The following is a 27,845-nucleotide window of genomic DNA, read 5'->3' as shown; positions in this document are numbered from 1 at the left end:
TTTATCTGCCTCAAAACTTGTAAGAAATTGTTAAATATACGACTTAATTGATTGACTGATGTTTTGAAATTTTGTTCACCCAAACCTATCACGGAAACGGTCAAAGACAAGGAGGAGAAATTCTCATCCTTGGAGTGAGTGGAGCGACGGGAAAATAGGTGCAACCGCCACCCTTTCTAGTACTCGTGGAAATATGCGGAGTTGGATAATCCGCAATTGAAGACGAAGAGGAATCGGAATGACAGGCAATAATTCCTTGAAATCGCCAAAGGAGAAAGGGGCCAATTCCTTACGCAGTTCACCAAAAGTATCAGAGGATCGTTACTTGAAGATTTATGTGAAAACTTTTTCATAATTCAAACTAACTCAAATCGAAGTTTTCAGTCATTTCCAAATCTCGGAGAAAGAGCCCGCAATCTCAGATAACTTACCCGTTTTTTAGTCCGAGAGGACCGTATACTAATGGGCCAGTGAGCATGGAACTTTCCTTGGTATTCCCTCTTCCGTCCAATACGAGCGCCTAGCGCCGTGTCCGTATGCCACTGGTCTGCCGCCATGCGCGATGGGTTGCCTACCCTTCGAGCCGCTTCACGAGCTATCGACTCTCGCCTCTAGAGTTAGAGAGCATCGAGACAATGTCGATGCGTCGATCTATGAGAACATCGAAACTAAACATGGCTGCGTCCTTGTTGAGGTTAGGGCACGGAGGAAGACGGTAATATACAATACGAAATTATGTAGCGATCTTGTCATTACTTCAGATTCACTTCAATAATTGGACAATTTTTTTTAATTTTTAAATCTTTCTTTTATTTAATTTTCCTTTGCCTTATATTAAAAATACTCATGTTTTCCACAGTAACCTTTCACACTGTAAGGCAATAAGTTTACAAACATCTACATCGTATTTCACGCAATATTCATGTTGAACAATAATTGATTTGAGTCTTGATTTAATTTAACGTGTTGGTACGCATCGTTCCTAAAGACCCTTAATCTGTTCTTACATTTACCCTTCCCATTTTCAGGTTAAAACTCATCATTAATGAAAAGAATCAAAAATTAATTTCTTCCAGAGGATTTGCAGCATCACTACAGAGCCTTTTAATACCGTCCAATGATACTGCTTGCTACGAAGCACATAATGTCATTCAAAATGCATCCTTTCATTCGTCATGTGTCCGTGTCCGTTCAAAATCGGAACTTGAAGCGGTATTTGTTCTTGTGCCTCATTTTTATTTTTCAATTTGCTGTGCTTTATCTAAATCAATTTATTTTGTTTTATTTTATTTTGAAATTCACTTAGACTTGCATTTTTTTGGGTTAAATTTCAGAGGAAAGAATTTCTCCTTGCTAGATTGGATAAGAAGAAACGAGAGAGAGTGGAAGTATGGCGGAATATGTCAGTCATAGAATTGGCCACAAAACTAAACCTAAAACCAAGTATGGCATTGTGTTCGTTATATGGCTGTGGTATTGATTTGGAAAAAAAAATGTTTGTCTTATTCTTTTAAATTGTATTTTTCAGAGCAACTTTTGACCATTTTGCATGATCATGTTCCTGAAGGTCACTTTTACAAGTCAAAAGCTGATTTAATTAATAATGCTGAGATTCTGCAGGATGTTGTAAAATTTCTTGGCAAGGCACCTGTGCTAATTGCCACCAAAGTTAATGAAACAGATGACAGAGATATTGATGCACATCCAAGGTAAGATTAGAAAACAGCTGTATAAGAGGTAATCAGTTTTCCTGGTCCATATATCCTTTTCAATGGTTTCTTTTTTAAATAGGCCGCCACCCAATCCTGAGGATTTAGTCAAAAGAGCCCCTATAGTGACAATAATGGGACATGTGGATCATGGAAAAACTACCCTTCTAGATTACCTTCGGAAGGCTAATGTTGTTGCTAGTGAGTTTGGAGGAATAACCCAACATATAGGCGCCTTCTCTGGTAAATGTGACCATAGTAATTCAATTGAGGCCCCTAAGGTAAATCAATAAAGATTAATCTTGAAAAGTCTAATTACAGTGAAACTTGGTAACAATGACAGTGTAACATTCATCGATACTCCTGGACATGCAGCATTTTCTTCTATGCGGTCAAGAGGAGCCAATGTTACTGACATTGTTGTTCTTGTTGTTGCTGCTGATGATGGAGTCATGGAGCAAACTATCGAGTCAATCCGGATGGCTCATGAGGCTGGAGGTTTGTTTTTTTTTCATTAATGAATGAAATCAAGTTTATCAAATGTGTTACCTTCCTTCTGCTTCAATGATTGGAATGTTGGACTGTGGTTTTAACATCTTCAAGAGTAAAGTAATTTAAAATTTTCTTCCTTTCTTAGCTACAATCATTGTTGCAATCAATAAAATTGACAAACCGGGTGCTAATGTTGTAAGTATGAAGCAATCAAAATAATTTTAGAGCTAGCTATCAAAACATTTTTAATACAGCATGTTGTTATGTTTTCATATAGAAACGAACTGAAGAAATGCTTGCTCAGCATCAATTGTATACTGAAAATATGGGCGGTGAAATTCAGGCCATTCCCATATCAGCTCTGAATGGCACTAATGTAGAAACTCTGGTTGAAGCTATTCTGATTCAATCCGAAATGATGGACTTGAAAGGTGATCCAAGTGGTTTAGCTGAAGGCGTCATTGTAGAGTCAAGACAGGATCTTCATAAGGGGTATGTAGTTCAGTAAAACGACAAGCATAAAATTCATTTTACTGTTTCTTCTAACCATTAATTGTTTAGGAAACTGGCCACTGCAATTATACAGCGAGGTACTTTGAGGAAAGGTGCCATTCTCGTGGCAGGAGATGCCCATGCTAAAGTACGACTAATGTTTGATGAAGCAGGCCAACAGATAACTCAAGCCACCCCCTCTACACCTGTAGAAATGATGGGCTGGAGAGAACTTCCCTCTGCTGGAGAAATTTTATTAGAGGTTGAATCAGAGGTATGCTTCATTTCTGATACGCTAATGCACGCTGTATTTGAATCAGAGGCCATTGCTTATTTTAAAATATCTTTTATTCTTACAGAAACGAGCTCAACAAGTTCTTTCTTATAGGAAGGCAAAGGAGATTAAAAGTAAAGGTCTTGCAGATCAACAGGTGATAAAAGAAAAAGCACAAGAACAGCAAAAGGTTAATAATTCCCTTCCCAATTCTATTTTTATTAATGTCTAAAAAGTTAGTAGCATTATGGTCTGACACTAAAATATTTCCCTTTGCTTTGTTTATTAGCTGCATCATGAGAAAAGAAGAAGAGCTTATGAGCAGGGCTTAAGATCTATGCTTGACAAAAGAGAAAAAATGTTTGTTGAGGACAACAGTCCAAAACTAAAAGTGATCATCAAAGGTATTTAAAGAATTTTCTTTGATGGTTAAGACTTTGGGCTGTTTTTTCAGATTTATTGCTGTAATTACTTTTGTTTTGTAACATTATAATTTATTTCAGGCGATGTAGATGGGTCAGTTGAAGCCATACTTGATGTTCTTGATACGTACCACAACCCAGATGTTCCTCTACAAGTAGTTCACTACGGTGTTGGAGATACCACTCCAAACGATCTAGAACTAGCCTCTTTATTTAAGGGTAAGATTTAATAGTTTAGTCTGTTAAAAATTCTATGGCAACAATATCTGCAATGTATTTCATTTTTTAAATGATTTTCTAGCAACCATATATTGCTTTAATGTAAGAACTCCACCCAAATTAAAAGAAGAAGCTAAAGCTAAGCGTGTTCCAGTCAAACATATGAATGTCATTTATCACTTAATTGATGATATCAAGCAGGAAGTGGGAGGAAAGATGCCAACAGTGGAGCAGGAAATAATTCTTGGTGTGTAGCCAAGGAATTAATTAGGTGGTGAAATGAAACTATTCACAAAAGTTCTGTTCCATTTATTTTATTTTTTTCATTAAAGGAGAGGCAGATGTCATCCAGCAATTCAATATCAATGAAAAGCGAAAAAAAATTGTAGTTGCTGGTCTTAGAGTTACAAAGGGTGAAATAGTAAAATCTGAGAAAGTGAAGCTAGTTAGGGAGCAGGAAGTACTTTATGAAGGCAAGTGTAATATAGAAATTTGTTTCAAGAGTATTATGTATGCCAATTTCGTTTTAATGTTGACTTGCTTTTTTCCTCTCTTAGGTTCAATTGCTTCACTGCGCCATATAAAGACTGAAGTCAATTCCATGAAGCATGGGACTGAATGCGGTCTCATGTTAGGAGATTCAAGTATTCCTGTAAAACTAGGTGACACTATAGTTTGCTTTAAACATAATTTAGTGCAGAAACCAGTTGAATGGAACCCAGGCTTCTGACAAAGCTTGGGTTTTGATTGCCGTCTACACAGTCAGCTTGGAAATACGGATTTGTTTCTGTCCGCTATTTGGCATGCAAGTTTGATCGCTGATTTTCTCCTTAAAAATAGAATATTTAACATCATAGACTCAAGAAATGTACCTTTCATCTGACATTTATAAGAGAAAAAGAAATAAATGAATTCTACATTTTTTCTTATACTAATTGATTGCTTCTTGGCACGCTCTGTCATAAGACAGCAAACTAAGTCCACTTCTTATGTGGCAAAAAAAATAAAAAACAAAATAAAAAATCCTAAAACTTATACACAATTTGAACCAATTGCATCTGTAGGTTTGTGAAACTCGTACAGAATGAAATACTTCGTTCATGTCACTATATCTACAGATCTGTACAGAAAGATCGGGAGAGAGTAATGAATAATGCCCGGGCAGGCAAGATTAGAAGAAGTCCTTGAACAGAGGTTTCTTCCGGAAGTAGGGGCAGGTCTGGTGCCAGGCCGTGCCCATGATGAGGCCGTCCACCTGTAGGCAGGTGTTGGCGCACGCCAGCAAAGCTTCGGCCTGAAACAAAGAGACAAGGACACAGCGATCGTGAAACGAGAGCACGATGTGCGTAAATGACCAGAGTGACTTTCGTAGAGGGGTGCACGCGGACGCCTGGGAGGTAGGCAGCCCATTCGGCGCCCGCCACGAGCTGCAGACCTCCAGCAGCCAAGCGACTGTAAGGGTCGACTTCCTACCATTCCCTCGCCCTGTGGCACCATGGTGGCACTCTTGGAGCGTCCCGATCTTTCGAAATCGGCCGGCAGGGGGTCGAGACTCACCTTGTAGCACGCGTCGCAGGTGAAGAGGCACGTGTCTATGGCGTCCATGTGCACGGCCAGGGCCGGCTTGGCGTCGGACGGCGCCACCAGCGTCAGGGTCAGCACGAGGGCCGCCAGGAGCGCGACCGCTGCTCGTCCGGGGGCATCTGCAACAGGACGCACGCGTCACAACGCGTCACACCCACGCCACGCCGCCACACCCACGTCACGAGGAAAGCAATAGTCCGGTCGGCCCAGGCGCGGCTGGAATGCGTGACGCGATGGACGCGCGGCGCAATGTGTGGGAGGGGGCGCAGGGGCGCGGCGGTCCACCAGTGAGTGTGACGAGAAGCCATTTCGGAGGAGAAATGGGAGCCACGGGGAGCTGCGCGCTGTGTAAAACCGCTCTGCAGATCTGGCCTCCAGGAGTATGCCCCCACCTCGTCTCATGCCGCCCGGAAGAGGCCGGCGACAAAGCACGTGTTGGGCCGCAGAGTAAGGCCAAAAAGTGGCAGAGGGGGACCCATCATTCCGATGGAAGGGAAGGTGCCGGACGCCAATAGACGACTTGAGCTAGGCGAAAAAAGGGGAAGAAAATACCTTCCCGAACATGGCGGACGGCCGCCGTCGGCTGCTAGGACCAATGAGGGGCCGCCATATTCGGGAAGGTATTTTCTTCCTCTTCTTTCGCCTAGCTCGAGTCGTCTATATGCAATATTGGCTTCCTGATTCGCGGCGATGCGTTGCGTTGGCGCGGCTGTGCCGTGCGGTGCGGGGGTGCCCATCGGGGGTGCCGGATGCCGGGGATGCCACGGCCAATTGCCTGCCGACTGCTGCGCTGCTGCGCAACCGGCTGAACCATTCAACCGGCAGGGCGGGAATGTGCGCGCGGCTTTTATTTTTGCGCCGAGTGTAAAAACGGGGAAGCGGCAAGGGCGGGCGGGCCGCTGTGGGTGCCGCCAGGTGTGCTTTACATCCCGCCTTATCCAGGCCTGAGCCCCGCCGGCGCGCTGTGTGTGTGTGTGCGCGCGCCAGAGAGTGGGCGGCTCTCGCTGCGCTAGATAACTACTTGCTCGTTGCGCTACAATATATTCAGCTCGAACCATGCCGCCCACCTCGGCCCACCCCTCGCCTCCAAGGCCTCCACCCACACGACCTCGCGCACCTCGCGAAAGAGCCTCGCGATGGCCGCGAACCAAGCCGCGAACACAACCCTTGGGCGGCTCGCAGACTCGCTGCGATGCTCCCACACTGACAGATGACGATGAAGCTCTCTTCCTCGTTAGGCCGAACTCGGCCTCGCCAAAACCCAGGGTAACAAAGCCTCCGCGGCCGCTCCGCAATCCGCCCGGTGCGGCGCGGCGCCGCGTGATCTTTGAGCTTGGCGCCTTCGCGGGCTTTCCCCACTGCCCCCACCACGCCTCCGACTACGCCTTGAGGACAGCGTGCGCGCGGGCGGCTGGCGGGCGACTGTAGAGCCGCGACCCGAGAGAAACACAACCATCCGATATGGTCTAGTGGCTAGGATACCTGGCTCTCACCCAGGAGGCTCGGGTTCGATTCCCGGTATCGGAAAGTTTTTGCACTGTTGGTCGGTGAATATCTAGGGTCTACATCGTTTGTACGACCTCTTTTTGTCCGACCTGCCGAAATTCGTCCGACCTCCTTCCCGCTGTTATATTTTTCTGCGACCTCTTTTTGTCCGACCTCACCACCGCCTCAGCCCCCAGCCCCCTCAACATTCGACAAAACAACACATGGTACCCACGACGGAGTCATATGAAATTTGGTTGAAAATAAAACGTAAAAAATTTGAACCCTACGACCCCCTCCCCCCCGCAATGGAGGTTCGAGCCGCCTGCTGAACTTCGGTGTTCGGATGGGAACTGGTGTATCCAGGCTTTAAACTGCTACCGCATAGTTCAGCTTCTGTCGGACCGCTATTGCCTTCTTACACATGAAGGACCGCCTTATGAGGGCAGCCGGCGATCGTAGGGTGACAGAGATAGAGAGACAGAGAGAGACTCAGACAGAGAAGAGGTTTGGTGGGAGCTTCTTGTTTTCGTAGGGTTGGTTGTGTACCCCATGGTACCCCCACTGTCCGGCGCTCCCGTACCGAACATACCGGGTGTAAAATGTAACACGCAACGGGCGAGCGGGTTGCCTATGCTCGACTCGGCGGGCGCGCCGGAATGGAGCGGTGCTGTTAGGGGCGGTCATTGCGCCCCTGCGTCGCGGTTCATGCGTTTTTTCGCGGCATAGCGCCTTCGCGTCACCGCCACGTCTTGACTCAACGGTGCGCGAGGCCGCGAGGCCGCGAAACCGCGAAACCGCGGCGCCAGGACTTCAGGACATCGCGACTTCGCGTCACCGCGGACGCTCAGGACTCCAGGACTTTCAGAATCATGGGCCCGCGACAACGCGAAGTCCTGGAGTCCTGAGCGTCCGCGGTGACGCGTAGTCGCGATGTCCTGAAGTCCTGGCGCCGCGGTTTCGCGGTTTCGCGGCCTCGCGGCCTCGCGCACCGTTGAGTCAAGACGTGGCGGTGACGCGAAGGCGCTATGCCGCGAAAAAACGCATGAACCGCGACGCAGGGGCGCAATGACCGCCCCTAACAGCACCGCTCCATTCCGGCGCGCCCGCCGAGTCGAGCATAGGCAACCCGCTCGCCCGTTGCGTGTTACATTTTACATCCGGTACAGCGTTCTAGGCCAGCTTCAAAGGACTTATCATCGCCTCCCCGACGAATCAAGGAGGCACCACCCGCAACCACACACCGGGTGGTCTGGATTGATGGATCAAATACGCCATCGCTCCAGTGCCGAGGCCAACCCGCCGAAGCGGATTGCTTTTTAGACACCCACAGCGGAGTGGCCAGGTGAATGTGACTCTGACCACTACGTTATCACGCTGTACGTCTGGCCGAGTGTTGGACGACGGGTTTGAGTTGCAGTGGGAGGAAGGCAGTCGAAAAATGTAATGATATGATGGGATTCGATCCCCGGACCCCGCCATCGGGATCACACGACTTTACGCTCTCGGCCACCACGGCCCATGATATGTGGAGCGGCGTGAGGTGGGTTCTTGACGCAACAGGACTCGACCGACCCGGTCAAAATTTCGCAAGAAATTGGGGGAGTCGAACCGCCGACCCTAGAACTGGGAACAGACGCCTCTACTCCCTGAACCACGCGCGAACGTGGCGCGAACATGGCGCGGACGTGACGCGGACGTGACACGGACGTGACGCGGACGTGACACGGACGTGACACGACGCCCCGACTCATCACACCGCGAGTGCGGCGCGTCATGTCAGCCGCCTGCACGGTGGCCTGGTGGGTGGGGGCGCGGGGGCGTGAGGGCGCTGAGGCGGTCGTGGCCGTTCCAGCCGTGCATTTGACGGGGTCTCCTTTGCCGCAAATTGCTGCGGGCGGCGCGCCACGAAGCACCCTGCCTTTCCTTGCCGTACGATGAGGCGCGGATCCAGGATTTTCCTCCGGCGAGGGTACACCTGCGTTTTTTTTCGAATTCAGGGGTAAAGTAGTGCGTATTGCCCACCTTTCAGGTGGCCTACCTAGTGCCGAAATATCTAGGTAGTCTACAGACTTATCTAGTACCCATCCCCCTCCCTTTTAAATGGAGCGATTGTGTGGTGCGCCGCTGTTCTGCGAGTGCTGGGTTGCTTTGCCCTTCGGGCCCTCCCCCGACGCTGCCCGCAGTCCGCAGTCTGCAGCTGCCGTGACGGTGACGGCTGGGACTCGGACTCGGGGTCGCCGCCCTCGCGCCGCCCTCGCGCAAGGGTCTCGTCTGCTGCAGAGCCTTGTGGAGACCGCGGAGCAACGACGAGAGCGTCTGCGCGACAGAGGAGGTTGTCAAGACAGGCGAGACAGGCCGCCGTGGTGGCGGGGGCGGGGTGGCGGGGTGGACCCCGCCTATTTCGTAATCAGCCTGCTGGGCTGGCTAGGCTGGCTGACCCCGCGCAGCCCCCGGCCGCCCGGCCGCGAACCCCGCCTGGGAACGCCCGCAGCCCAGCGGCATGCCCGCCTGATCTCCATTCCAGATTCAAGATAAACATTGCGAGTTTTCGTTTTCCAAGGTGCCTTCTCTTCTGAAGCATGGATCTCAGGGGCCGGGGCCACGTGGGAGCGCCGTGCCGGCCACGTGCGGGCCACTGCGGGCGCCACCCTTGCTGTGCGCGCCCAGTGTATCGGCTTCCTTGGCCAGTGCGGCCTGCCCCCCTGTCGGCGGCCTCGATCTGAACCGCTTTCCTGCTAATGAGCGCGATGATCGTTTTGCTCTACGAGCCGCGCCATCGGGCACGTTATAATGGACGAGCGGCCCGAGCGGGCCAAGCGTCACAGCCCAAGGGGAGGCTCCTCGCCCCCGTGAATGAATTATTTTCCGTCCGATTAAGCAGCCAGACTTGCTTTCTATCACGGAGCCCCGGGGAGCCCAGCCAGCAAATCCGAAACCTCCCCTCGGCTCCTCATGGCATCATTCTGGACGACTCTGAAATGACAAGTTGGACGCCGCCTGGGACGCCACACGTCGTTTCGGGCGAGGCCGAACTGGCATTACAGAACGATATCGACAGCCCGCGCACCGCGCACCGTCGTCGCAATAAAAAGGGGTCGCTTTCGGCTGCCAAACAAAAAGCACAACTTGTTGTCCCGCCAAGCGTGCGTTAGTTTGATGTCGCACTGCACGTCGCGGTCTTGGCGCGCTAGTCGGTGCACGGCGTGCACAGCGTCTGGCGATAGTAGCCGCGGAGCCGCGGTGGCTTAGTGAAAAGCCAGCCTCGATGCCCGCCTCGATGCCCGCCTCGATGCCCGCCTCGATGCCCGCCTCGATGCCCGCCTCGATGCCCGCCTATGTTGTCTTTCTCGTCTTGGTGTCGTTAGAAGCATCGCAAAATCGTCGGGAAAATACTGGTAGAATGAAGTCATCTCGCGTCCGTCCCTCGGCCACCGGACGAAAAAGGATCAAACTTGAAAACTGAGGCGTAACGTTACAACTTCCTTGCCGCGTGCTGGCGCTTACTACGCCCTTCTAGGAGCGTAACACCAGTGTGTTGGTCCAAAGTTCATGTTGGTTGAGCACGCTGTGCCGACAGAACGAATCGCTCCCCGGTGCGTGGGCGGGCGGCGTCAGGGTGGCCGGTGGGCACGGCGAATGCTGCGCTAATTGGCAACGGGAGCAGAGCGAGCAGAGAGCCAGACGAGGACTCGGGGGGAGCCTTGACTAACTGCGGACGCTTGCTCGCACGGGCTTTGTTTAGGCTCCCTGTAGGCCCCCTCGCAGAGGGCTCAGAGCCTCGCGTGCAAGCCCTGGTGCCCCTGGTGCCCCTGCTGGCCCCTGCTGTCCCAGGACAAGTGCTCTGAGCTGGTCTTAGCCTCACAAGTCGACGCGGCAAGAGGAAGGAGGGCGTGGGCCGTGTGGCGACGCGCAACAGGCGACTTGCTGGTCATTCGTGCCAGTTCGACAGAGTGCCGTGCTGTGTGTCCCCACCCTCCGTTCTGTTCATTCAATCGGCAATGCCTGCCTGTCCGACCGTGCGCAGGAAGCTTCGTCCCCTTCTGCCAGACACAACTCTAATTTTTCATCTTTCCAGCAGGAACATTGTGTAATCTAAAGAAGGCAGGAGGCGCGGGAGGGTGATTTTTTAAAGTCAGTATCAGCTTTGCCCATCAAATGATTGCAGTGAAAAGTACACCCTCGCTTGCCATCTGCCGTTTTCGGAACCCGAGTCCACTATCGTGTCTATCCACTGTCACACCCACCCGCTTGCGTAGTCCAGTGCCCGCCCGGGATCAAGTCCTTCCGGGGTGCAGCTCTGCTTTTTCAACGCGCTGTCCGGTTCGCACGGCTGCGGGGCCACATGATGGCTGACCCTTCAACTCGCCCTTCACGGCTCCTCGCAACAGCGAACACTCCCATTCGCATGGCGAGCTCCACTCCCAGCATTGTTGATTTTGTTTTACCGTTTTTTTTTAGGGAGAGAAAAGGAGGCTTATTTTCTCTTAACTCTTATTTTGTTCGCTCTCTTTGCTAATCCGTATGTTTCCAACATTGCGTGACACGGCGGAGCGCGTGCTCCAACGAGAGCAGAACGCGAGTCTGGGCGTGAAGTTTGCTGTTATTTTCCGGAGTATTTTGCTTTCTAAAAACTCGCGTGGACGTTAGGTTCACTATTTGGCACTTTAGACCCGTTAATATTTTCCCTGCGCAAATGTTGTTCCGTTTTGACATTGCAAACAAAATGTGTTAGAACACACGCCTTCAAAATTCGCGCCAGCTGCAAAGAAATTAGACCAAAGGAGCAATCAGTCGTGGGAAACTGTTCAACGCCCATGCTTAAATCTGCAACATTTTCTTACTGCCGAGCGATTCAGAAGAGTCGGTTCATCGCACTGTTTCCGTCGCCTCCTGGGGGGCTTCATAATAGCGCGAGAGACCGACAGAGCGCGTGGGCGCGTGGGCGTTCTGGGCGTGTCGCAACGAGATAAGAGGGGCCGAAAGGGAGCGAAGGGACTACCCCACCGGGTCCCTGGTAGGGCCGTCCGCGCTGACAGCGTCGCCTTCCTGGGGATGACAATGCAAGCCAAGTTGGGCTATCTACGGGCCCTGGGATTGAATACCGCCTGCGCGACAGTGTCAGGGCGGAGTCCCTTTCTTCGGATAGGTCACGCTGCCCGCAGCATTCTGCGCAGCCGTCAGCAGCCCGAGGGGGTATGCACTCGCGTCACTCTGTTATAGCACGCGGTATAGTACGCGTAATAGCGTAATATCCGAAATTCTCAAATTTTTACATATTTTTGGGGTCGGGTCACAGGTTTTGAGAGTGCTTACCCCCTCGCAGCAGCCTCCCACGTCTGAGGCCTGGAGACAGACGCCGATGGGCTGCCGACGGCAGGGGTGCGAGAATTTGCGAGAGTGCCCGGTATGAAAAGCGACGCCCATCTCCCTCGAGAAGCAACGCCGAGCCACGCCGAGCCACGCGGCGCCGCCGCGGAGGAGAGGAAACGGACACCTGTCGCGCCCTCCCGCAGGAACCACTTTTTATCCCGCCTTCATCCTCTTCCTTAACCCGCGGTCGTTCGTCTGGAGTGACTCGACTGCAGTGGAGTGACTATGGAGGACTGCCTAAAGACCGACTGTACGTACAGCCTGTGTGAAAGTGACCGAATGACAATGTGAAAATGTGAAGTGACTCTGGCGTGGCACTCTGGCACATGCCCACGCCTACCCATTCCCCGCTGCAGTTCCTTCCCCCTCCCCCCGTGACTCGACTCCGCGTTCGACAAACGGGCCGGCCCCATTCTGCGGTGTTTACGGCCCATAAACGCCTGTCTAATGAGAGCCAGCCCCCACCTGCTCCCCGCCCCCGGCTCCCGATCACTTCCAAGGCTGCTGGATTCAGATACGATAGGGCGACACCGTGGCGTCGAGCGGGCTGCCTGGCAAGGCCGGCGGCACGGCCTGTTTCCGAACAGCCTTCGTCGGCCTCTCTCTCGCTCTCCGACACCGCCCAATGTGCGCGAGAGACCAGGCGCGGATACAGGGGGAAGGGGTTTTTTCCCCCTCCATAACCCCTAGATAGCCGCCTGAAAGGTAGGCCAAATAAGCTACTTTGCCCCTGTATGTAGGCAAAAATTGCTACTTTGCCCCTGTAAGTAGGCAAAAGTGCTACTTCGCCCCTCCCCCAGGCCGCCTCTGGATCCGCCACTGTGAGAGACAAGCGAAAAAAGCAGTTTTTCGAGACAAGACTGCGCGCACCGTCTTTGCAGGGGCTAATTGCAGCAAAGTAGCTTGGAGCGCACCCCCCGATCCCCCTCTTGACTCTCTGTGCCAATCAGGCTTGTTGCGCTATAATCCAGTTTTCATTTTGCCCTCCATGCCGCCCTGTTTGGCCCAGATTGCTTTTCCCCGAGACAAGCCAGGTGCTGACAAAACGGACGGCGCGAGAATGGAACGACAAAACGACGACCAGACGGTCGCATGACGGCGACATACTTTGGTCAATGAGTGGCGACGAGAGATTTCAGGATTCGGACCCCTCATTTCGAGTGCTGTTTTCTTCCGCCGATGGCGCACACTACGCCGCCGCGTTTCTCAACGGTCGACGGAAGGACGTCGGGAAGCGTCCCTTCGCTGCAAACTCCTCGTTGCCCTGCCCTCTCGTTCTAATCGGCTTTAATGAAAAAGGCGTGTTCCCGCCAAAACGCGCAATCTCTGTTATCACGGCCTGGCGGCGTGAACGGGCATTGCCTGGCACACTCTAAATGTCTTACAATGAAATTTGACCTATGTGTTTCGTATGTTACAGTGGATTCGGCGCAAGCATAATACGAAGCAATATTCCTTCGTAATACGAATCTTTTCAGATTTTTCTTTGTAAGATACAAAGAAAAACCTTCGTAATACGAAGAAAAACCACCTTCGTATTATGCTTGCGCCATTTCCTTCGTATTATGGGAAATTTCTTCGTAAGACATTTAGAGTGCATGACGCGGCGCTTTTTCAGATCAAGATCCACTTCCGGAGCGTCATCATCAAAAAGGGCAAATACAAAAATACAATTTGCCGGTTCTGGTTTGCCGATCAGGGAATGGAAAAGCAGCACGTAGTACAGGTGGCCGGCCTGGAGGCCTAAAGGGTGGGGGTGGCGCTCGGATTACGTTACACACGTTTAATTCGCGTGGAATTAGGGGAGGGGTGCTCAGAAAATGAATAAGCCCACTCCGCCCGCCCACTCGTTCATTCGCTGGAGGGCAGGACCTTGCAAAATGTCATCCATAAAAATAATTTTCCCGCGAAAAGCGCCAGTTTTGCTCTCATTCTGGCGCTGCGAACGATGCGAACGCGCGCGGCCATTTGGAATGGCGCTCACGCTCACCGTGTAGCGGTGCAGCTGTCGCTGGCCACCAAAAGGACCACTGCCGGGCCACGGCCGGGCCACACCACGCCAGCTGTCGCGCAATGGCCCTTACGCCCCAAATCATGACTCATAACAACGGGCGCGCGGCCTCGGCCCGGCCCCGAAGCCGCGGCCCGCGCCGCCGCCTGCGCCGCCCCTGACGTCGATCCGACGTCAGATCCACCGCGGAGGCGGACGGGCCGGGCGTCGCCCGCGCCGCCGCCGCAGACTGACCGATGGAATGGCGGTTTTGACAGGCGATGACGGGATCCGATACGGCGGGGCCGCCCTGCTCCCTGCTGGCTGGCTCCCTGCTGGCTGGCTCGGCTAGCTGTCGGGCTGTCGGCACCAGCCTGATAGGTAGGCCAGCCCGCGCAACGCTGCTGCCGGGGCGCGGCCTAGCCTCCGGGCGCCCTCCGCCATCTGCAAGCGAGCGGCAGCCAGGCGGCAGCCAGGCCGCAGCGAACAGCGGTCCGACCGCGGCCCGACGGTGAAGCGATTGCCAGACGGCACTCCCGGGGCTTCCATAATGGAGCCGCTGAGCCCGCGGCCACTCCCCCAAATTAATTTCTGGTGGCGAAACCCTATCGCACCAAACTCAGGTCGGGTTAGCTCTCCCGAGGAGAAAGGCAGCGGAGTCACCACGAACAATGGTGGGGCTTACGCCATGGCCACGGCAACGGTGCACCGGCCGAGGATTTTCTGGGGAGCAGCAACGGTAAGGTTTATTAAGGCTTGCTTGCCTTTCACATGAATAGAATACTCCGTGACCGGGACAAAACCAGAGGTAGAGAACTGAACCACGTCGTGCAACGCATAATTCATTTTGGTCACTTCGACAAACGAGCGGAAAATAATCGAAACACTGGGCAAAAACTTCAGGGAGCCAACAGAAAACCGAAAAAGAAAAATGACTTGTTCAGCCTTTTTTAAAAAGAGGCGCTTTGTAAAGAGGCGTTTCTTTATACAAGACGACGAAAATAAAATCTAAAATTGTGCAAAAAAATTCTTTGTATTACGAAGCAAATTCTTTCGCAATACGAATCATCTTTCTTCACAATACAAATTAACTCTACAATGCCTTCCGAGGCAGATCTTTTCTGAGACTCTGCAGGATTCTCGGTGTCAAAATCCAGTCCGGTGTCCACCGCGTAGCCAGGTGAGCGGCTGAGAGCCGACACCAAACAAAACTGTGACTCCTCATGAGATCATAGTCCTAACTGTCAGTTCGGTTTTCAGAAACCTCAACTCTCAGAGTGGCCTCTAGATAATCCCAACTGTTCCGCGTGGATTCTTAACTATCCCAACTGCTCGCGACTTGAAATAAGCTATCTCTAATTGACCTGTTGACGCCCACAAATGTCACATCGAATTCCTTAACACAGAACTGTAAAAAAAAAATAAGTCCAAAAGAAGGACGTATGGACGTTGTATGCCAATGATGTCGTGATTAGCTGATTAGCTGATTTGTAGTCATAAGCAGTTTAAGTCACCTCGATAGTCCTGAACAAGCGCTGACTGACAGTGGGTGTTGTCTTGAGACCGAACTGTCAGTAAAAAGGGTTGTCCTTAAACCGACCTGGCAGTTAGGGTTGTCTTGAAACCGTTCTGGCAGTAAGGGTTTTCTTGAAGCCGAACTGGCAGTAAGGGTTGTCTTGAAGCCGAACTGGCAGTAAGGGTTGTCTTGAAACCGTCCTGGCAGTTAGGGTTGTCTTTAAACCGTTCTGGCAGTAAGGGTTGTCTTGAAGCCGAACTGGCAGTAAGGGTTGTCTTGAAACCGTCCTGGCAGTTAGGGTTGTCTTTAAACCGTTCTGGCAGTAAGGGTTGTCTTGAAGCCGAACTGGCAGTAAGGGTTGTCTTGAAACCGTTCTGGCAGTTAGGGTTGTCTTTAAACCGTTCTGGCAGCTAGGGTCGTTTTGAAGCCGCACTGGCAGTTAGGGTTTTTTCATCGGATTGTGGGACTAATTGTGGGCAGGTCATGGCAAAGGAGGGACTCACGCATAGCGCCGCGCTGCTGTCGGGTGGGCTGCGGGGTGATGTCCTGCCGGTCCTGCCTGTCTTGCCTGTCCTGTTGGGGCAGATCGCCGGAGACCAGACCGCTGCAGAGCCGAATCTGGTGGTGACCCTCTGGAGGCTGCTTTTATAACGACGCCGATGCGCGGACAGCGCCCTCGGCGGACGCCATCGGAAGCTCGAGCCGCCCCATGCCGCGCGGAGCAAGGCGCGGAGCGTGGCCAGCCTGGCGGAGCCAGCGGAGCCGAGCCACCCCACCTGCCCCGACTGCCCCGACTGCCCTGTTGAACTCTTTCCACAACCTCACAGCGCGGCACCGCGCCTGCTATCAGCCCGGCCATTTATGCGGCCGTAACGCAGACCTACCCCGAGATTCGCTTTTGGTGCGTGGCTCGAGGAATGTTCATCGAGGCACTGGCTTGGGATTACCGTGACACTGGATAGGCTGTGACGCTGATTTGGCTTCTGCGCTAGCGCGTCTGCAGAGCGGAAGATGAGGGGAAATATTTCATTCTTAGTTTTGAAATTAAGTTTTTATTTCTCTAACACTTCTCTTTACAACCCCAGTACAGTATTGCAAACTTAGTTACGCTATCGCTCAACCGCTCATCAAAAATACATTTTCTATAACCAGACTCACAAATACACTGCCATTGGGGTTACAACTGGACGTTTCTTTCCTTGATTGAACGTTACGTACCATTTCTCCAAACTACCATAATATTGGATAAGAAGAAAGATAGCTGTCCAGGTGCAAAAATTACAGTACCTCCCCTCCAAGGGGACTTTGCGGACAAAATACATAATATACCGGCACGAACCGTAAGAAGAAGAGTATAATAAACTACTACTCAGAAGGAAAATTCTACAACATTTTAGATGATCAGAAATACATAATATGAGAATACTGAAAGAGGCTGTCGCCAAAATGCGAATTTGAATATTTCGCTGTTTGTACTACGTCAGTGCACTAAAAGGGGGCGATCCTGATCTCTCAGTTTAACGCAACGGTCTTACAACGACACTTGATGGCTCAAATTGCATAGTTTTTAAATAACAAATTTTAACACCAGTGAAGTTGGGATTGCGCCCCCTGCCTACATCAAGATGGGTCCGTAGTCGTGACTTACACGCTCGTCCTCAAAGAATTTTTTTCATCTTTTTTGTTTTTTGTTGATTTGTTTTCTATAATGAACAAATTAAATAGTTCATTTTGATCAACATTCTAAGAGATTCCATTACGAGTTTACTACGCAAAACTACGGATATTAGCTTAGTAAACAGACATAAATGAAGAAATAAATTTTTGATGCAGATTTTAGAGGATAAATACATCGCTATTTTATGCTGAATCGCTAAAAATTTGGTTCTCGCGCCTACATGATTTTAATTAAATTGACACAACTCCAAGTTAGACATGTACTTGTACTTGTGAAGACAAGAAAAACATTTTAAGTTACTAATATTAAAATAACACGAGAATTTTTACATCGTGATATGCGCTAGCTGGTTATCTAAGATAAAGAGTCCTCATCAATGCACAATGAATACTTCAAAATATCAATAATAAAAATATCATCACAATAAGAACGAAAGAAGAGATAAAATAATGGTCATCGAAAGTCACAGGGTAAGACACGACAAGACAAGGGAAACGGAAAGGCAGGGTCCTCAAACCAATAAAGTAGCTGCAAAACAATGCCAACACTCCTCTTGTTGAAGATTCAATACGCCATAACTAACTTAATTATCCACTGGTCACACTAACTAACTTCCTTGGTCCCGAACTAAGCAAAATTGGTCCAACGACTAACTGAAATTTAAAAGGCAAAGAAGGTAGTACCTTAACAAAATGGAAAATTATTTTGAGAAATGAAGTTGAAAAATACTTTTATAGAGCAATTGTTAATCTTAGAAGACAAGCAACACCCAACTACAAAATATATTTACAAAACTTTAATTTTCATAGGTAAATAATTACTTTATTCATTTAATCAACATGTAATCTCTTAAATTTATAAGACAAATATAAATAAATTTGAAATGTCTAAAAATAACTAACGTCACTCTATGAAGATGCATTTTATAAGAATTATATGCCCAAAAGGTTGGATTAATACATCCCCCAACCCTTATTACCTATAATCTTTGGTATACATTGGGTTTTTAACTGGACATTACGGCAATGAGCCGTGTATTGATACGTATTAATTAATCGACTCTATGATGTCGCTGTTTAGATTTGCCCTCGAGCCATCAATGTTTTAGAGAAGCGGATAGTTATCGCATTTCTATACTGTGGAGTTGTGAAGAATAACATCATCTGTTTTTTTAATATTTGAAAGAATGTTTGAAAAATGTAGTGAGAATGGTCTACGAAGCTTTTCTCGTGCCTCCTGAATCTTCATATTTCTTACATAGTGTAAGACTTCATCCGGGCCAACAACCACAACTACTAACAAAGATAACTTATTAAATTCTAAATATTTAACACATATCATAAGTTTTGAGGAATGCTAAGTCAAATAGTTGAAAATCTACGATGAAAACGAGATTTTATTAGTTGATTGATTTTAAAATTAATCGTCCATCTTTCATCGAGGAATGCAAACCCTTTCTTTCGTAGCAATAATAAAACAATGTCACGCCATACGCACCCGCGAACAGTGTTTCGCTCAACTCGCCAGCGAGATTCAACGCACCACGTCCCTGTTCGCGCAGACCGACAGAGATTCGCAAAATAATTGCATTGACTACATAATCACACGTCTCTACATGGGCACTCGCCTGGCCCTTCACCTACCCAAAACGGACTAGACAAAAAGTAACATAAAAAATACAAGCGACCAGCGCAATTCTCATCAAACACTCATACTGTAGGAGGAAACAAAAATAGGAACGCAGGGGCTGTAGACACTGTCTAGACAGCTCCCTTCCCTTCACACGTGTTTACACGTGTTCACACGTGGGAGTCGCGCTGGAGGTTCATGGCGTCCATCTGGCGCATAATGAAGGTGGCGGTGTGGCCGCGCTCGTGACCCATCTGGTCGCGGAGGCTTTGGTTCTCCCGAAGCAGGTCCTCCACGCGCTGGTTCAGCATCTGATTCTCGCGTTGCAGCCACTGCCGTTGCTGCGCCAGAAAACAAAGAGGAAATTAGCAGAAACAATCAGCGAAGTGAAGATGGCGCCCGAAGACGGCACTCGGTCCACCATCGAAAGCAAAAGGCTTACTGCCAGACTCGGATGCACTCTGCAAACTGACGTGTGTACTGAGTATGCAACTACATACCTCCTAACAAGAACCGCTTACCGGAACTCATGCCGATTTTAAACCGCTTATACCGCTGCAGGGTTTCCTATGTCGGCAAGCGGTTATGAATCAGCATGGGTCTCGGTGCTCGCTTCTCGCTAGGAAGTATATGCATACATGCAAGTACAGATGCATACTTGACCGAGTACACATCCACAGATGCATACTTAGCTGACCGAGTACACATCCACAGATGCATACTTAGCTGAGTACACACCAACAGATGCATACGTTATAGGTGTGAACTCATTTAAGTATGCATCTGCAGACGTGTACTCAGCCAAATGCATCAGTAGATGTGTAGATGGCTGTTGAGTGAACTGACACAAGCACTTCCAAAAGTCTCCTGGCGAATGGCTGCACCAACATATATTACGGAAGAGAATTCGTACGTAAGAACGCTTTTATTTTACCTCTTCGGACGCCTGCAGTTTTTGCTGGAGGGTCTCTACCGTGCTGAGGCCGGGGGGCTCTAGGGGCAACGGAGCGGGCGGTGCGTTGGTGGCGAGCCCTAAGCCCATAGCACCGAGCCCAGGGCCGTGCCCGGGGGCGTGCCCGGGGGCGTGCCCGGGGGCTTGGTGCAGCATCAGAGACGTCGGCGGGGTGTGGATGTTGCCGGAATGTAGGACGGACGCGGACGGGGGGTGCACTAGTTGTGCCACGTCACGGGCCACGTCCGCGAGCGTCGTGCGGTGGCCGGCGCCGTGGCCGAAGCCGTGGCTCTGGAGTTTCGAGCAGCACGACGAAGTCTCGGGGCAGCTGTTCTGCGTGCGGAGGCCTCGGGAGGGGCCATGGCCATGCCCGTGGGAGCCCAGCAGGGGCACCAGCAGGGAGTCACTGCAAACACACAACGGGGCAGGCTAACGTGACGGCATACGTGAGGACGACGGGACAGACGTGACAAGGAGCTGACGACAAGGTGACAACCACTGCACACACCGTGACATCCCACTCACCTGATCTTCCTCCGCGGCCCGGGCCCCCAGGCACCCCCAGGCTGCTGGCAGTGCAGGCCGTGGGGGCCGTGGGCGCCGTGGACGTGGGCGGGGCCGTCGGGGGTCTCCAGCATGTCCTCGCCGATGGAAGAGCCCGCAGCAGAGCCGGGGCCCGAGCCGTGCCCCGAGCCGTGCCCCGAGCCGTGCCCCGAGCCCTGCGAGCTCTGCGACCCCTGCGACGCCATGGACGTCACCGAGCACTTTGGGCTGGGCGGCGACGACTCGCTCTCCGACACGGAGGACTTCTTCTTGCGTCGGAAGCGGCGGCGTGCCGTGCCGGCGTGCGAGGAGGACGACGAGGCGCCGTCCTTGTCCTTGTCTTTGTCCTTGTCGCCGTGCTGCTTGGGCCGGCACTCCATCACCACCAGGTCCTTGCAGTGCTTGTGCGCGTTGATGCCGCAGTCGCGGCACTTGAAGCCTTGCCGGATCAACCCCCACAGCTGCGGGGACGCAACCAGCTTAGCCCTCGCCGCCACCGTACTTCACCAAACCACCGTGCCGACACTCAGTCAGACCATCTCCGGAGCGCAACTTACCAGGCCGGCGCAGTGCGCGCAGAAGGTGGGCTTGAAGTACGTCGTCTCGTGGAAGCCGTGCTTGAAGCCGTTCTTGAGGCTCTTGAGCGCGTGGCAGTTGGCGTGGACGAAGTACTTCATCATCTCGTCCCGGCTGATCATGCCGTCACTGGAAATGCCAAGACGGGACCATTAGACTTGCCGAACTGAGGGACATGTCGTGGTTGCCACGAGTGGCAATGACTCACTGGTCGGCGTCGAGCACGCAGAAGGAGGCGATGAAGGGGAAGTTGGTGTTGACGGAGTCAAACTCCTCCCTAGAGATGTAGCCGTCCCGGTCGTTGTCGTAGTGCTTGAACACGGCGTCCACCATGGCGTGGACGTGCTTCTCGATAGTGGCCGTGTCTGGCGGCGAACACGGAGCGCACGCGAACTCAGCGAACACGTTCGCCCGGGCTGCCAGCGTCGTCGGGGACGTCGGCGGCTGCAACACCAAGGCGAGTTCATTCATCAACATCATCATCATCACCACCACGATCATCATTATCACCATCATCGGCGCTGTTAGGCCGCGCGTCACGTCAGGCGTGGGGAGCCGCGCGGATGTCTCTCTGCGAGTACCCCACGTCGCGACGCGTCGGTCGCGCCCCCGGAGTAGGGCCAGGGGGGCCAGGGCCGCGGACGCTACTCCGCGTGGGAAGGGCTCCCGGGCGGGGGGTATGTCCGCCGCGTGACTCCGGCGCCGGGCGCTCTGTGCTCTGTGTGCGCAGAGTAGAGCCGAAGCAATTGATCGGCGGTTGAGGGGGCCTAGGGGACCGAGGACGCGGAGACGCGACGGCACGCTGCGCAAGGCGAGGCGCGAGGCACGTCGACGCCGCGTTCTCGGCGACACCGCTATGCGCCGCTATGCATAATCCCGAGAACAAGGTCGGCCCGGGCCGCGGCGGTCTGGCGGGACTGGCGGATGGCGACATGCTGCCCTGTCAGGCACCCAGACACCTACCGACGACGAGTTCCTGGGCTCGCGGGCCAGCGACAGCTCGTAGATGTCGTCCTCGGTGTGCTGCACGTCCAGCGAGAGCTGCAACAACGACACGTTCCTTGAGTGGCTGCAAGGCGACACGGCGTGCGGGGCGTGGGCGGGGCGCAGGGCGTACCCGCAGCGTGTTGACGACGTCCATGTGCGCGATGACGGGGGGCGTCACGTGGGCCAGATCTTCCAGCTCGGCCACGATGGGGGTGAGCTGCGCCATCTTGCGGACGTTGATGTAGTCGCCGGGGAGCAAGTCGGGCAGGGCCGCGTGGATGGCGATCATGTCCTTCAAGTGGATCCCACTGCGAAAGAGAAAAACACTTTTAATTGTATTTTGTTCTTAAATCCTTTTTGAGTGAAAAGTAATGCCTTCTTCTGTGGCCGCCAAACTTACAGGATGGGTATCTTAAAGCCCTGACAGTCGTGCAGGGCGCGGCGGTAGTTGCTAAAGTTGGACGCGGAGGACAGCAGCTCGCTGAGCCCCTCCAGCGCGCGGCTGGAGGCGGGCTGGAGACAGGCGTAGGTCTTGGAGAGGCGGGCCAGCGCCGAGTGGCTCAGGCTACCCACCACCGCCATCAGGGAGTTGTAGTTGTGCAGCTGCTGCAGGCACTGCAGCCGATCGAAAGCGTCAAGCGCGTCAAAGCCTCCACTCGAACTTTCCTGGACCTGATTGGTGATTGGAGCCGGAAGCCTCACCTTGGCCACGTTGATGTACTTCTCGATGACCTCGGCGCGCTCCTGCGGCGTGGTGCGGCTCAGCACCATGCACTGCACCCACTGCGTCAGCCCGTTGAACAGCGACACGGAGCGCTCCAGGCGCGGCGCGTCCTGCAGCCGGCCGCTCACCGCGTAGAGCTTCAGGTCGTGGAACTGTGCAAAGAGAGAGAGAGGTCAATCCTCAATCCACAATCCACGGACAAGCGAAACCGCGAGTCGAACGACGTTACCAGGCTGCCATCGGCCGAGCTGAGCGAGAGGTTAATTCAATATTGTCTAAATAGTTTAAAGGCTGGTCCGCGCGGCGGTCGGGTCGGGCCCCGGGCCCGTCTGATCAAATCAGGCCCGAACACGATTATGCCCCGGAGAGGACAATAAATGTGGGACCGCCAAAGTGTCGTGGGGCCTGAGTGCTCCGCTGGCTCCGCTTGCTTCACTCCGGGGCGGTCCAGGGCGGTCGGCCGGGAGGGGAGGGGAAGGGGAGGGGGAGGAAGAACCAGTCCACGCCACAAACTTGCAGCCGGACAAACTATCGAGACACTCTCGATGGGGGTGGCGGGGCGGCGACCGCACGCCAATGCATGCAGGAAGGGTCTAAAGTGCACGCCGCTGGTGTCGGCCAGCGGGCGGGAGGGGCGCCCAGTGAACCCCAAGGCCGGCCCGCCGCGCCACTCTCGGTTGGGGTGGACGTTGTCGAGATGGCACTCACTGTGATCCTTCGGATGACTTTATGCTCCAGGAACGTGATGTGCTCTGCCAGCTGCTGGGCCTCCATGTGGTTGAAGACGAGCGACACACGCTCATCGTGCGGAGTGCCTGACTGCGGCAGTGCCTGTTGGAACTGCTCGCTCTGATGTGGCTGCTGCTGCCCCGGCCGCACCGAGGGGTTGCGCATCCAGTCGAAGCTGGGCAGCACGTTGGTGTCCACCAGCCCGCCCCACTCCTGGGGCACCTGCATGCGGAAGTCCTGCACCACGAGCACCAGGCCGGGCTCCACCTCGAACTGCAGCGGGAAGTTGGCCATCCAGTACCTTCAAACAGGGATTGTATTATAGGCACGCTCCAATGAAACAACCAAGTTGTGCGTTGGTCGTATGTTGATAAATGTGATCAGAGAGACAACAAATGAGGGGCAAATGGCAGCCCAGACGACGCCCACCTAAACACGTGGCAGACTTGCAGCTGCTCCCTGGCCACGCCACACGTGGCCACGTCCTTGGAGCGGTGCGCGCAGGCGCCTTTCTGGCATTCCTCCTTGGCGACGTCCTTGTACGCTTCCCCCAGCAGCGAGGCGAGGTTCGCGGCCGAAGTCCACCAGCGGTGCATCACCAACACCACGCGCGGCAGCTGGAAGGCCGCGGCCGACACCGCGCCGTCCACCTCTGCGAGAAAGACAAGCGGGACGCTGGGTTGAGGTGAGGTCCTCGGGGTCGGTAAGCACAGCACCGAAAGACATGGCCACGCACCGAAAGAGTGGATGAGCAGCTTGACCAGGGCGGGCATGGTGGCGCCGCGGACGGGCACGCCGGCCACGGCGGTGCGCTCATCCTCTAGAAGCAGGCCGGCCTGCTCCAGGGGAGTCCAGGCCGGCCCCGCCGGAGTGTTGGAGGCGGAGCTGGCCCGCGTGCTGGGCTGCGTGCTGGGCTGCGTGCTGGGCTGGCTGCTGGAGTCTGGAGTCGTGGCTGGGGCTGGAACCGGCGAGGCAATCGTTCAAGTTCAAGTTCAATTAGTGGCAGGGTGGCTGGCGGCTCGGCGGCGGACACCGGGACTCGAGCGGCCGCGCCGCACCGTGTCCGCTGCGCGCTGTCCACTGTCCGCCGCCTGGCCCGCCCCATCCATCACAACGCTCACTCCGCTCACTTACCGAGCTCGCCGTGGGGCTGGCCCGCCTGGCCCGCCTGACCCGCCTGACCCGCCGTGGCGCCCGGTTGCCGGGACGGCGATCTGGCGTGGAGCGACGCCGCCCCCGGACCGCCCCCGGCGCCCCCAGCGCCTGCAGGGCTGCCATGGCCCGCGGCCGGCCGCTCGCTGGAGTGGCTACGGCCTGGAGACGACCCCTCCTGCAACACGTGCGCAGATGGTTACTTGGTTACGGGCGTGCTGGAAGGCAGGAAGGCGCCATTAGGCAGCCAACGCCGTTACACCGCTACACCGTGAGCGAAGGGCAGCCTTCTCCCCTTTACTCATGGCGATCCCATATTATCCGCCACGGCCTGCCTTGGGCCTGCGGGGGTGGGGACCATTCTCATTCTTGGGCGGAGAGCGGAGCGGAGATGGGCGCGAAACCCGATTTTCCTTTGTCTCCGAGTCCCTGCGGCCCTGTGCGGCCCTGTGCGGCCCTGTGGCCAATGGCCGTCCTACGGCTTCAACTTTTGTATTTCTCTCTTTCTCTCTCCGATGCCCACCGTTTGATTTATTGGCGATTAAATTCGATCGACGTTGCTCCTCTAGAATGAACCCTCCACCCCGGGCCTTTCCCCGGGCCGGCCGCAGGCAGCGAGGAGTGTCTCTCGCGAGGCGTGCCGCGTGCCGCGTACGTGCCGCGTGCCGTCAGTGCGGCAGGGCCTGGCGCCCCGGCAGCCCCGGCAGCCCCGGCAGCGGCAGGCACGGGCATGGAGGGAGGGGAACTCAGGGGGAGGCCCGGACCCGGAGGGCCCAGACCCAGAGGGCCCAGAGGCGCGTGGCGGGGCCGTGGGGGCGGCAGGAGGCCGGTGGGGCACACTGGCGCACTGTACAGCCGCACGTCCCGCGCCAATCGCCACATCAGTTGAACCCTTTCTCGTCTCCTCTCTCGACGCGCCATGCCTTTCGTGCAGACCGATTCCGGGATTTTCGTCGCTCCGTCTTTCCGCCACCTGGACGACGCGAGATGCGAGAGAGACAAGGCGAAGAAAGAGACCCTCGGAATCAGTCTGCTGGGCACGTGGAGGAGCATTGCAGAGCGACTGCAGCACGCGGCCCGCGACGCGGCCTCCCGAAGCAGGGCACCGTCCCAGTCAAGTTTGCGCGGCACTCGCAGATCTCGCCTCCACTTGAGTTCGGGCACGAGTGCTCCAGTTCTCAGAGGGCGACCTATTGAAATAGGATCTAGGAAAGTTCAGCTTGCCCACGAGGGGTCGACGTGCGCTTTCTTCAATGCCGAGGAGGTAAACACTCGTGCAATACCCTGTGCACAAAAACCGTGTATTACGCGTTATACACGTAATTGTTGTACCACTTTTGGGGCAATTGTGCCAAATTTTGTCATTTTAATGCCGTAATACAGCGTAATACCGAGTACTCTATACACGATTAAAGCCCTCGTTTAAAGCACCGGCCGGTTTTCCTCGTTGGCGGCGGTTTTTAGCAGATGATACCTTTACTTAAAAACATACCTAAAACTACAAGACACACAAAGGTGTCAGCTAGCTTTTACTCGAGAGTCCAGAAACCAAGAAGTGCGTATCCTAACAATATAATAGGGGCTGGCTGCCGGGGCGGGATGGCGCGTCTGTGGCTGTCTGCGGCGCAGCCTGCGCGGAATTCAACAATCCCTCCCCGGGCGAGGCGTCAACAATGGCACCCCCTGCTCGCGCGCGGCGGCCTGCGCGCAACATTGACAATTCCTCCCCGCCTACAGCGCAGAGGCACCAGGCGCTCGCAATCCAACGGGCACGGCGCGGCGGTGCAGGCCACAGCGCAAAGGACTCAGTTTTTCATACACAATTTTAAACACTATCTTTAGAATGAGCCCGCATATTACCCCGTATAAGAAAACCAAACGAGTATCATCTGCTTTCATTTACGTTCGTTGAATGATATTTTTTTCGCCAGGACGGGGGCCGGGGGCAGGGCCGGGTGCAGGGCTGACTGACGGGATGGAATAAGGGGGCGGGGGCACCGTGGGGCACGGGCCGCCGCGCGCCGCTGCGCTCCGTACACGAAAAGGAAGAACGAATTGTGTGCCGCCGGGCTGTTGAGTATTTCTCTCCCCCGCCTGCCTCCAGGCTGCCCCCCCCCCTCTCGCCGCGCGCCCTCCCCAAGCTACGCCCCTGTAAGGCAGCGGGCCCGGGGGCGGAGGGGGGGGGGGCTGAGGGGCGCAGGGGTGCAGGCCTGGGGGGAGTGGGAGGGTGCCGAGGTGCCGAGGGCTACGCAGGCTGGCGTTGCCATGGGCGTGCCCGGGGCCCCACCGCGGCCCCGCCGCCCCGCACTCCCTACCCTCGTTCCTCGTTTCCCTTCCACCAAATCCAGCTAGAACTTGCCCCCTCCCCCTGCTCCCCCTGCGTCCCCGCTCCCCGCCCTGGACCTGAGGAGGCGGGGGGAGGGTGTAGATCGAGCTGTACTCAGATGGGGTGGGTGGGGCCGTGTTCAGCTGCGCCAGACAATTATTACTGACCAACGCCGCCCAATGCCCTGACGGCCCCGACGGCCCCGACGGCCCACGGGCCACGCGTGCAGCCCGCCTGGGGCACTGTAGGGGGTCGTCCTCCACACATCACGTAGGCTGTTCCATAACCCAGGTGTTGCCGGTCCTTGCCGTCAACGACTAATTATGACAGAAACGGACGGTATTACGTGGTGGACGCGTCGGGCCTGCAGGGCCTGCAGGGCGCGGCAAACTGGACAGGGGGCGGACAGGGGTGGACAGGCTCATAAACGTGGCTGCAGAGGCCGCGGGTCGCCTTTCCCTTTTCGGAATGCCCGTCGGAAATGGCACGCGAGACGCGTCTCGCCGGGATGGTTATGAGAGCGGCTCAGTGTCGCGAGCGGAGGAATTTGGGCGCGTTGGCGCCCTCCGCGCCCCTCGGTGCCCCTCGCCCGGACCGGCCGCGGCGAGGCGGCGGTGCTCCAGCCTCGGCTTCGCAGCCTCCCCCGGCGCCTCTCGCCTCGCGCCTCTTTGCCACGCGCCACGCGCAGCCGGCAGCGGCCACCCCCCGCCTCGCGGGCTGACCACAACTGGACGATCTCACGACTGAATCCTCCCGAGCAAACTTTGCTCCATGCGTCGCATCGCGGAATGGGATGGACGGGGGCTAATCCAATCATCCTGCCTCCAGCACAGTCGGGAAAATAATCCGACGTGGCCCCGGCCGCCGCGGCCGCCTCGGCACAGCAGGCATCACATCGCCGGGCGAGCGATTTCGGTGCAAACACGCGGGTCTTTTTCCTCGTCCGAATCTCGGGTCCTCCCGAGCAAACTTTGCTTCGTGTCGCACCGCGAC

General features: G+C 54.3%; 3 protein-coding genes and 1 non-coding gene across 6 annotated transcripts; 2 read left to right on the top strand and 2 right to left on the bottom strand.

Annotated features, from left to right (window-relative positions):
• The first annotated feature begins 570 nt into the window (after positions 1 to 570).
• Positions 571 to 4,537, top strand: LOC117650212 (translation initiation factor IF-2, mitochondrial). Of its 3 annotated transcripts, XM_034393453.1 has the most exons (15): positions 571 to 715; positions 1,029 to 1,212; positions 1,335 to 1,443; positions 1,529 to 1,709; positions 1,792 to 1,952; positions 2,031 to 2,207; positions 2,347 to 2,396; positions 2,479 to 2,693; positions 2,763 to 2,967; positions 3,053 to 3,157; positions 3,257 to 3,371; positions 3,471 to 3,608; positions 3,691 to 3,855; positions 3,941 to 4,081; positions 4,166 to 4,537. In XM_034393453.1, the coding sequence occupies exons 1-15, from the start codon at positions 636 to 638 to the stop codon at positions 4,336 to 4,338; spliced, it is 2,199 nt and encodes a 732-aa protein (XP_034249344.1). In that variant the 5' UTR covers positions 571 to 635; the 3' UTR covers positions 4,339 to 4,537. The 3 variants fall into 3 exon arrangements, with proteins under 3 accessions (XP_034249344.1, XP_034249342.1, XP_034249343.1); XM_034393451.1 differs by having other exon boundaries at positions 3,941 to 4,537; XM_034393452.1 differs by having other exon boundaries at positions 596 to 694; positions 3,941 to 4,537.
• A 9-nt stretch (positions 4,538 to 4,546) lies between these two features.
• Positions 4,547 to 16,161, bottom strand: LOC117650215. The gene is made up of 3 exons (XM_034393455.1): positions 16,060 to 16,161; positions 5,166 to 5,311; positions 4,547 to 4,902 (listed from the first exon to the last, which is right to left on the bottom strand). Exons 1-3 carry the CDS (start codon positions 16,061 to 16,063, stop codon positions 4,780 to 4,782), a joined length of 273 nt encoding a protein of 90 aa, XP_034249346.1. The 5' UTR covers positions 16,064 to 16,161; the 3' UTR covers positions 4,547 to 4,779.
• Positions 6,648 to 6,719, top strand: Trnae-cuc. Its single transcript has one exon. It is a non-coding gene; the product is annotated as a tRNA-Glu (tRNA).
• A 427-nt stretch (positions 16,162 to 16,588) lies between the features above and the next one.
• LOC117650834 (ras guanyl-releasing protein 3-like) lies at positions 16,589 to 24,233 on the bottom strand. The gene is made up of 12 exons (XM_034394436.1): positions 24,111 to 24,233; positions 23,804 to 24,026; positions 23,354 to 23,675; positions 22,624 to 22,797; positions 22,322 to 22,536; positions 22,052 to 22,229; positions 21,898 to 21,975; positions 21,143 to 21,378; positions 20,916 to 21,063; positions 20,341 to 20,819; positions 19,798 to 20,221; positions 16,589 to 19,204 (listed from the first exon to the last, which is right to left on the bottom strand). The coding sequence occupies exons 1-12, from the start codon at positions 24,145 to 24,147 to the stop codon at positions 19,034 to 19,036; spliced, it is 2,685 nt and encodes an 894-aa protein (XP_034250327.1). The 5' UTR covers positions 24,148 to 24,233; the 3' UTR covers positions 16,589 to 19,033.
• Between the last annotated feature and the right edge of the window lie 3,612 nt (positions 24,234 to 27,845).

The sequence above is a fragment of the Thrips palmi genome, unplaced genomic scaffold, assembly GCF_012932325.1.
Source record: "Thrips palmi isolate BJ-2018 unplaced genomic scaffold, TpBJ-2018v1 HiC_scaffold_5, whole genome shotgun sequence".
Taxonomy (NCBI): Eukaryota; Metazoa; Arthropoda; class Insecta; order Thysanoptera; family Thripidae; genus Thrips; species Thrips palmi.
This window is presented reverse-complemented; position numbering and strand designations above follow the sequence as displayed.

Bases quoted from the DNA above. Each gene is read 5' to 3' on its own strand.
- LOC117650834 (XM_034394436.1), bottom strand. From the start codon at position 24,147: ATGCCCGCCCTGGTCAAGCTGCTCATCCACTCTTTCG. The intron at 20,222-20,340 runs GTGAGTGGGATG...GTGTGTTTGCAG, and splicing joins GGGCCGCGGAGGAAGATCAG to TGACTCCCTGCTGGTGCCCC. The intron at 19,205-19,797 runs GTAAAATAAAAG...TTTCTGGCGCAG, and splicing joins AACTGCAGGCGTCCGAAGAG to CAACGGCAGTGGCTGCAACG.
- LOC117650212 (XM_034393451.1), top strand. From the start codon at position 636: ATGTCGATGCGTCGATCTATGAGAACATCGAAACTAAACATGGCTGCG. The intron at 2,694-2,762 runs GTATGTAGTTCA...TTAATTGTTTAG, and splicing joins AGACAGGATCTTCATAAGGG to GAAACTGGCCACTGCAATTA. The intron at 3,158-3,256 runs GTTAATAATTCC...TTTGTTTATTAG, and splicing joins AAGCACAAGAACAGCAAAAG to CTGCATCATGAGAAAAGAAG.
- LOC117650215 (XM_034393455.1), bottom strand. The intron at 4,903-5,165 runs GTGAGTCTCGAC...TCTTTGTTTCAG, and splicing joins CCTGCGACGCGTGCTACAAG to GCCGAAGCTTTGCTGGCGTG.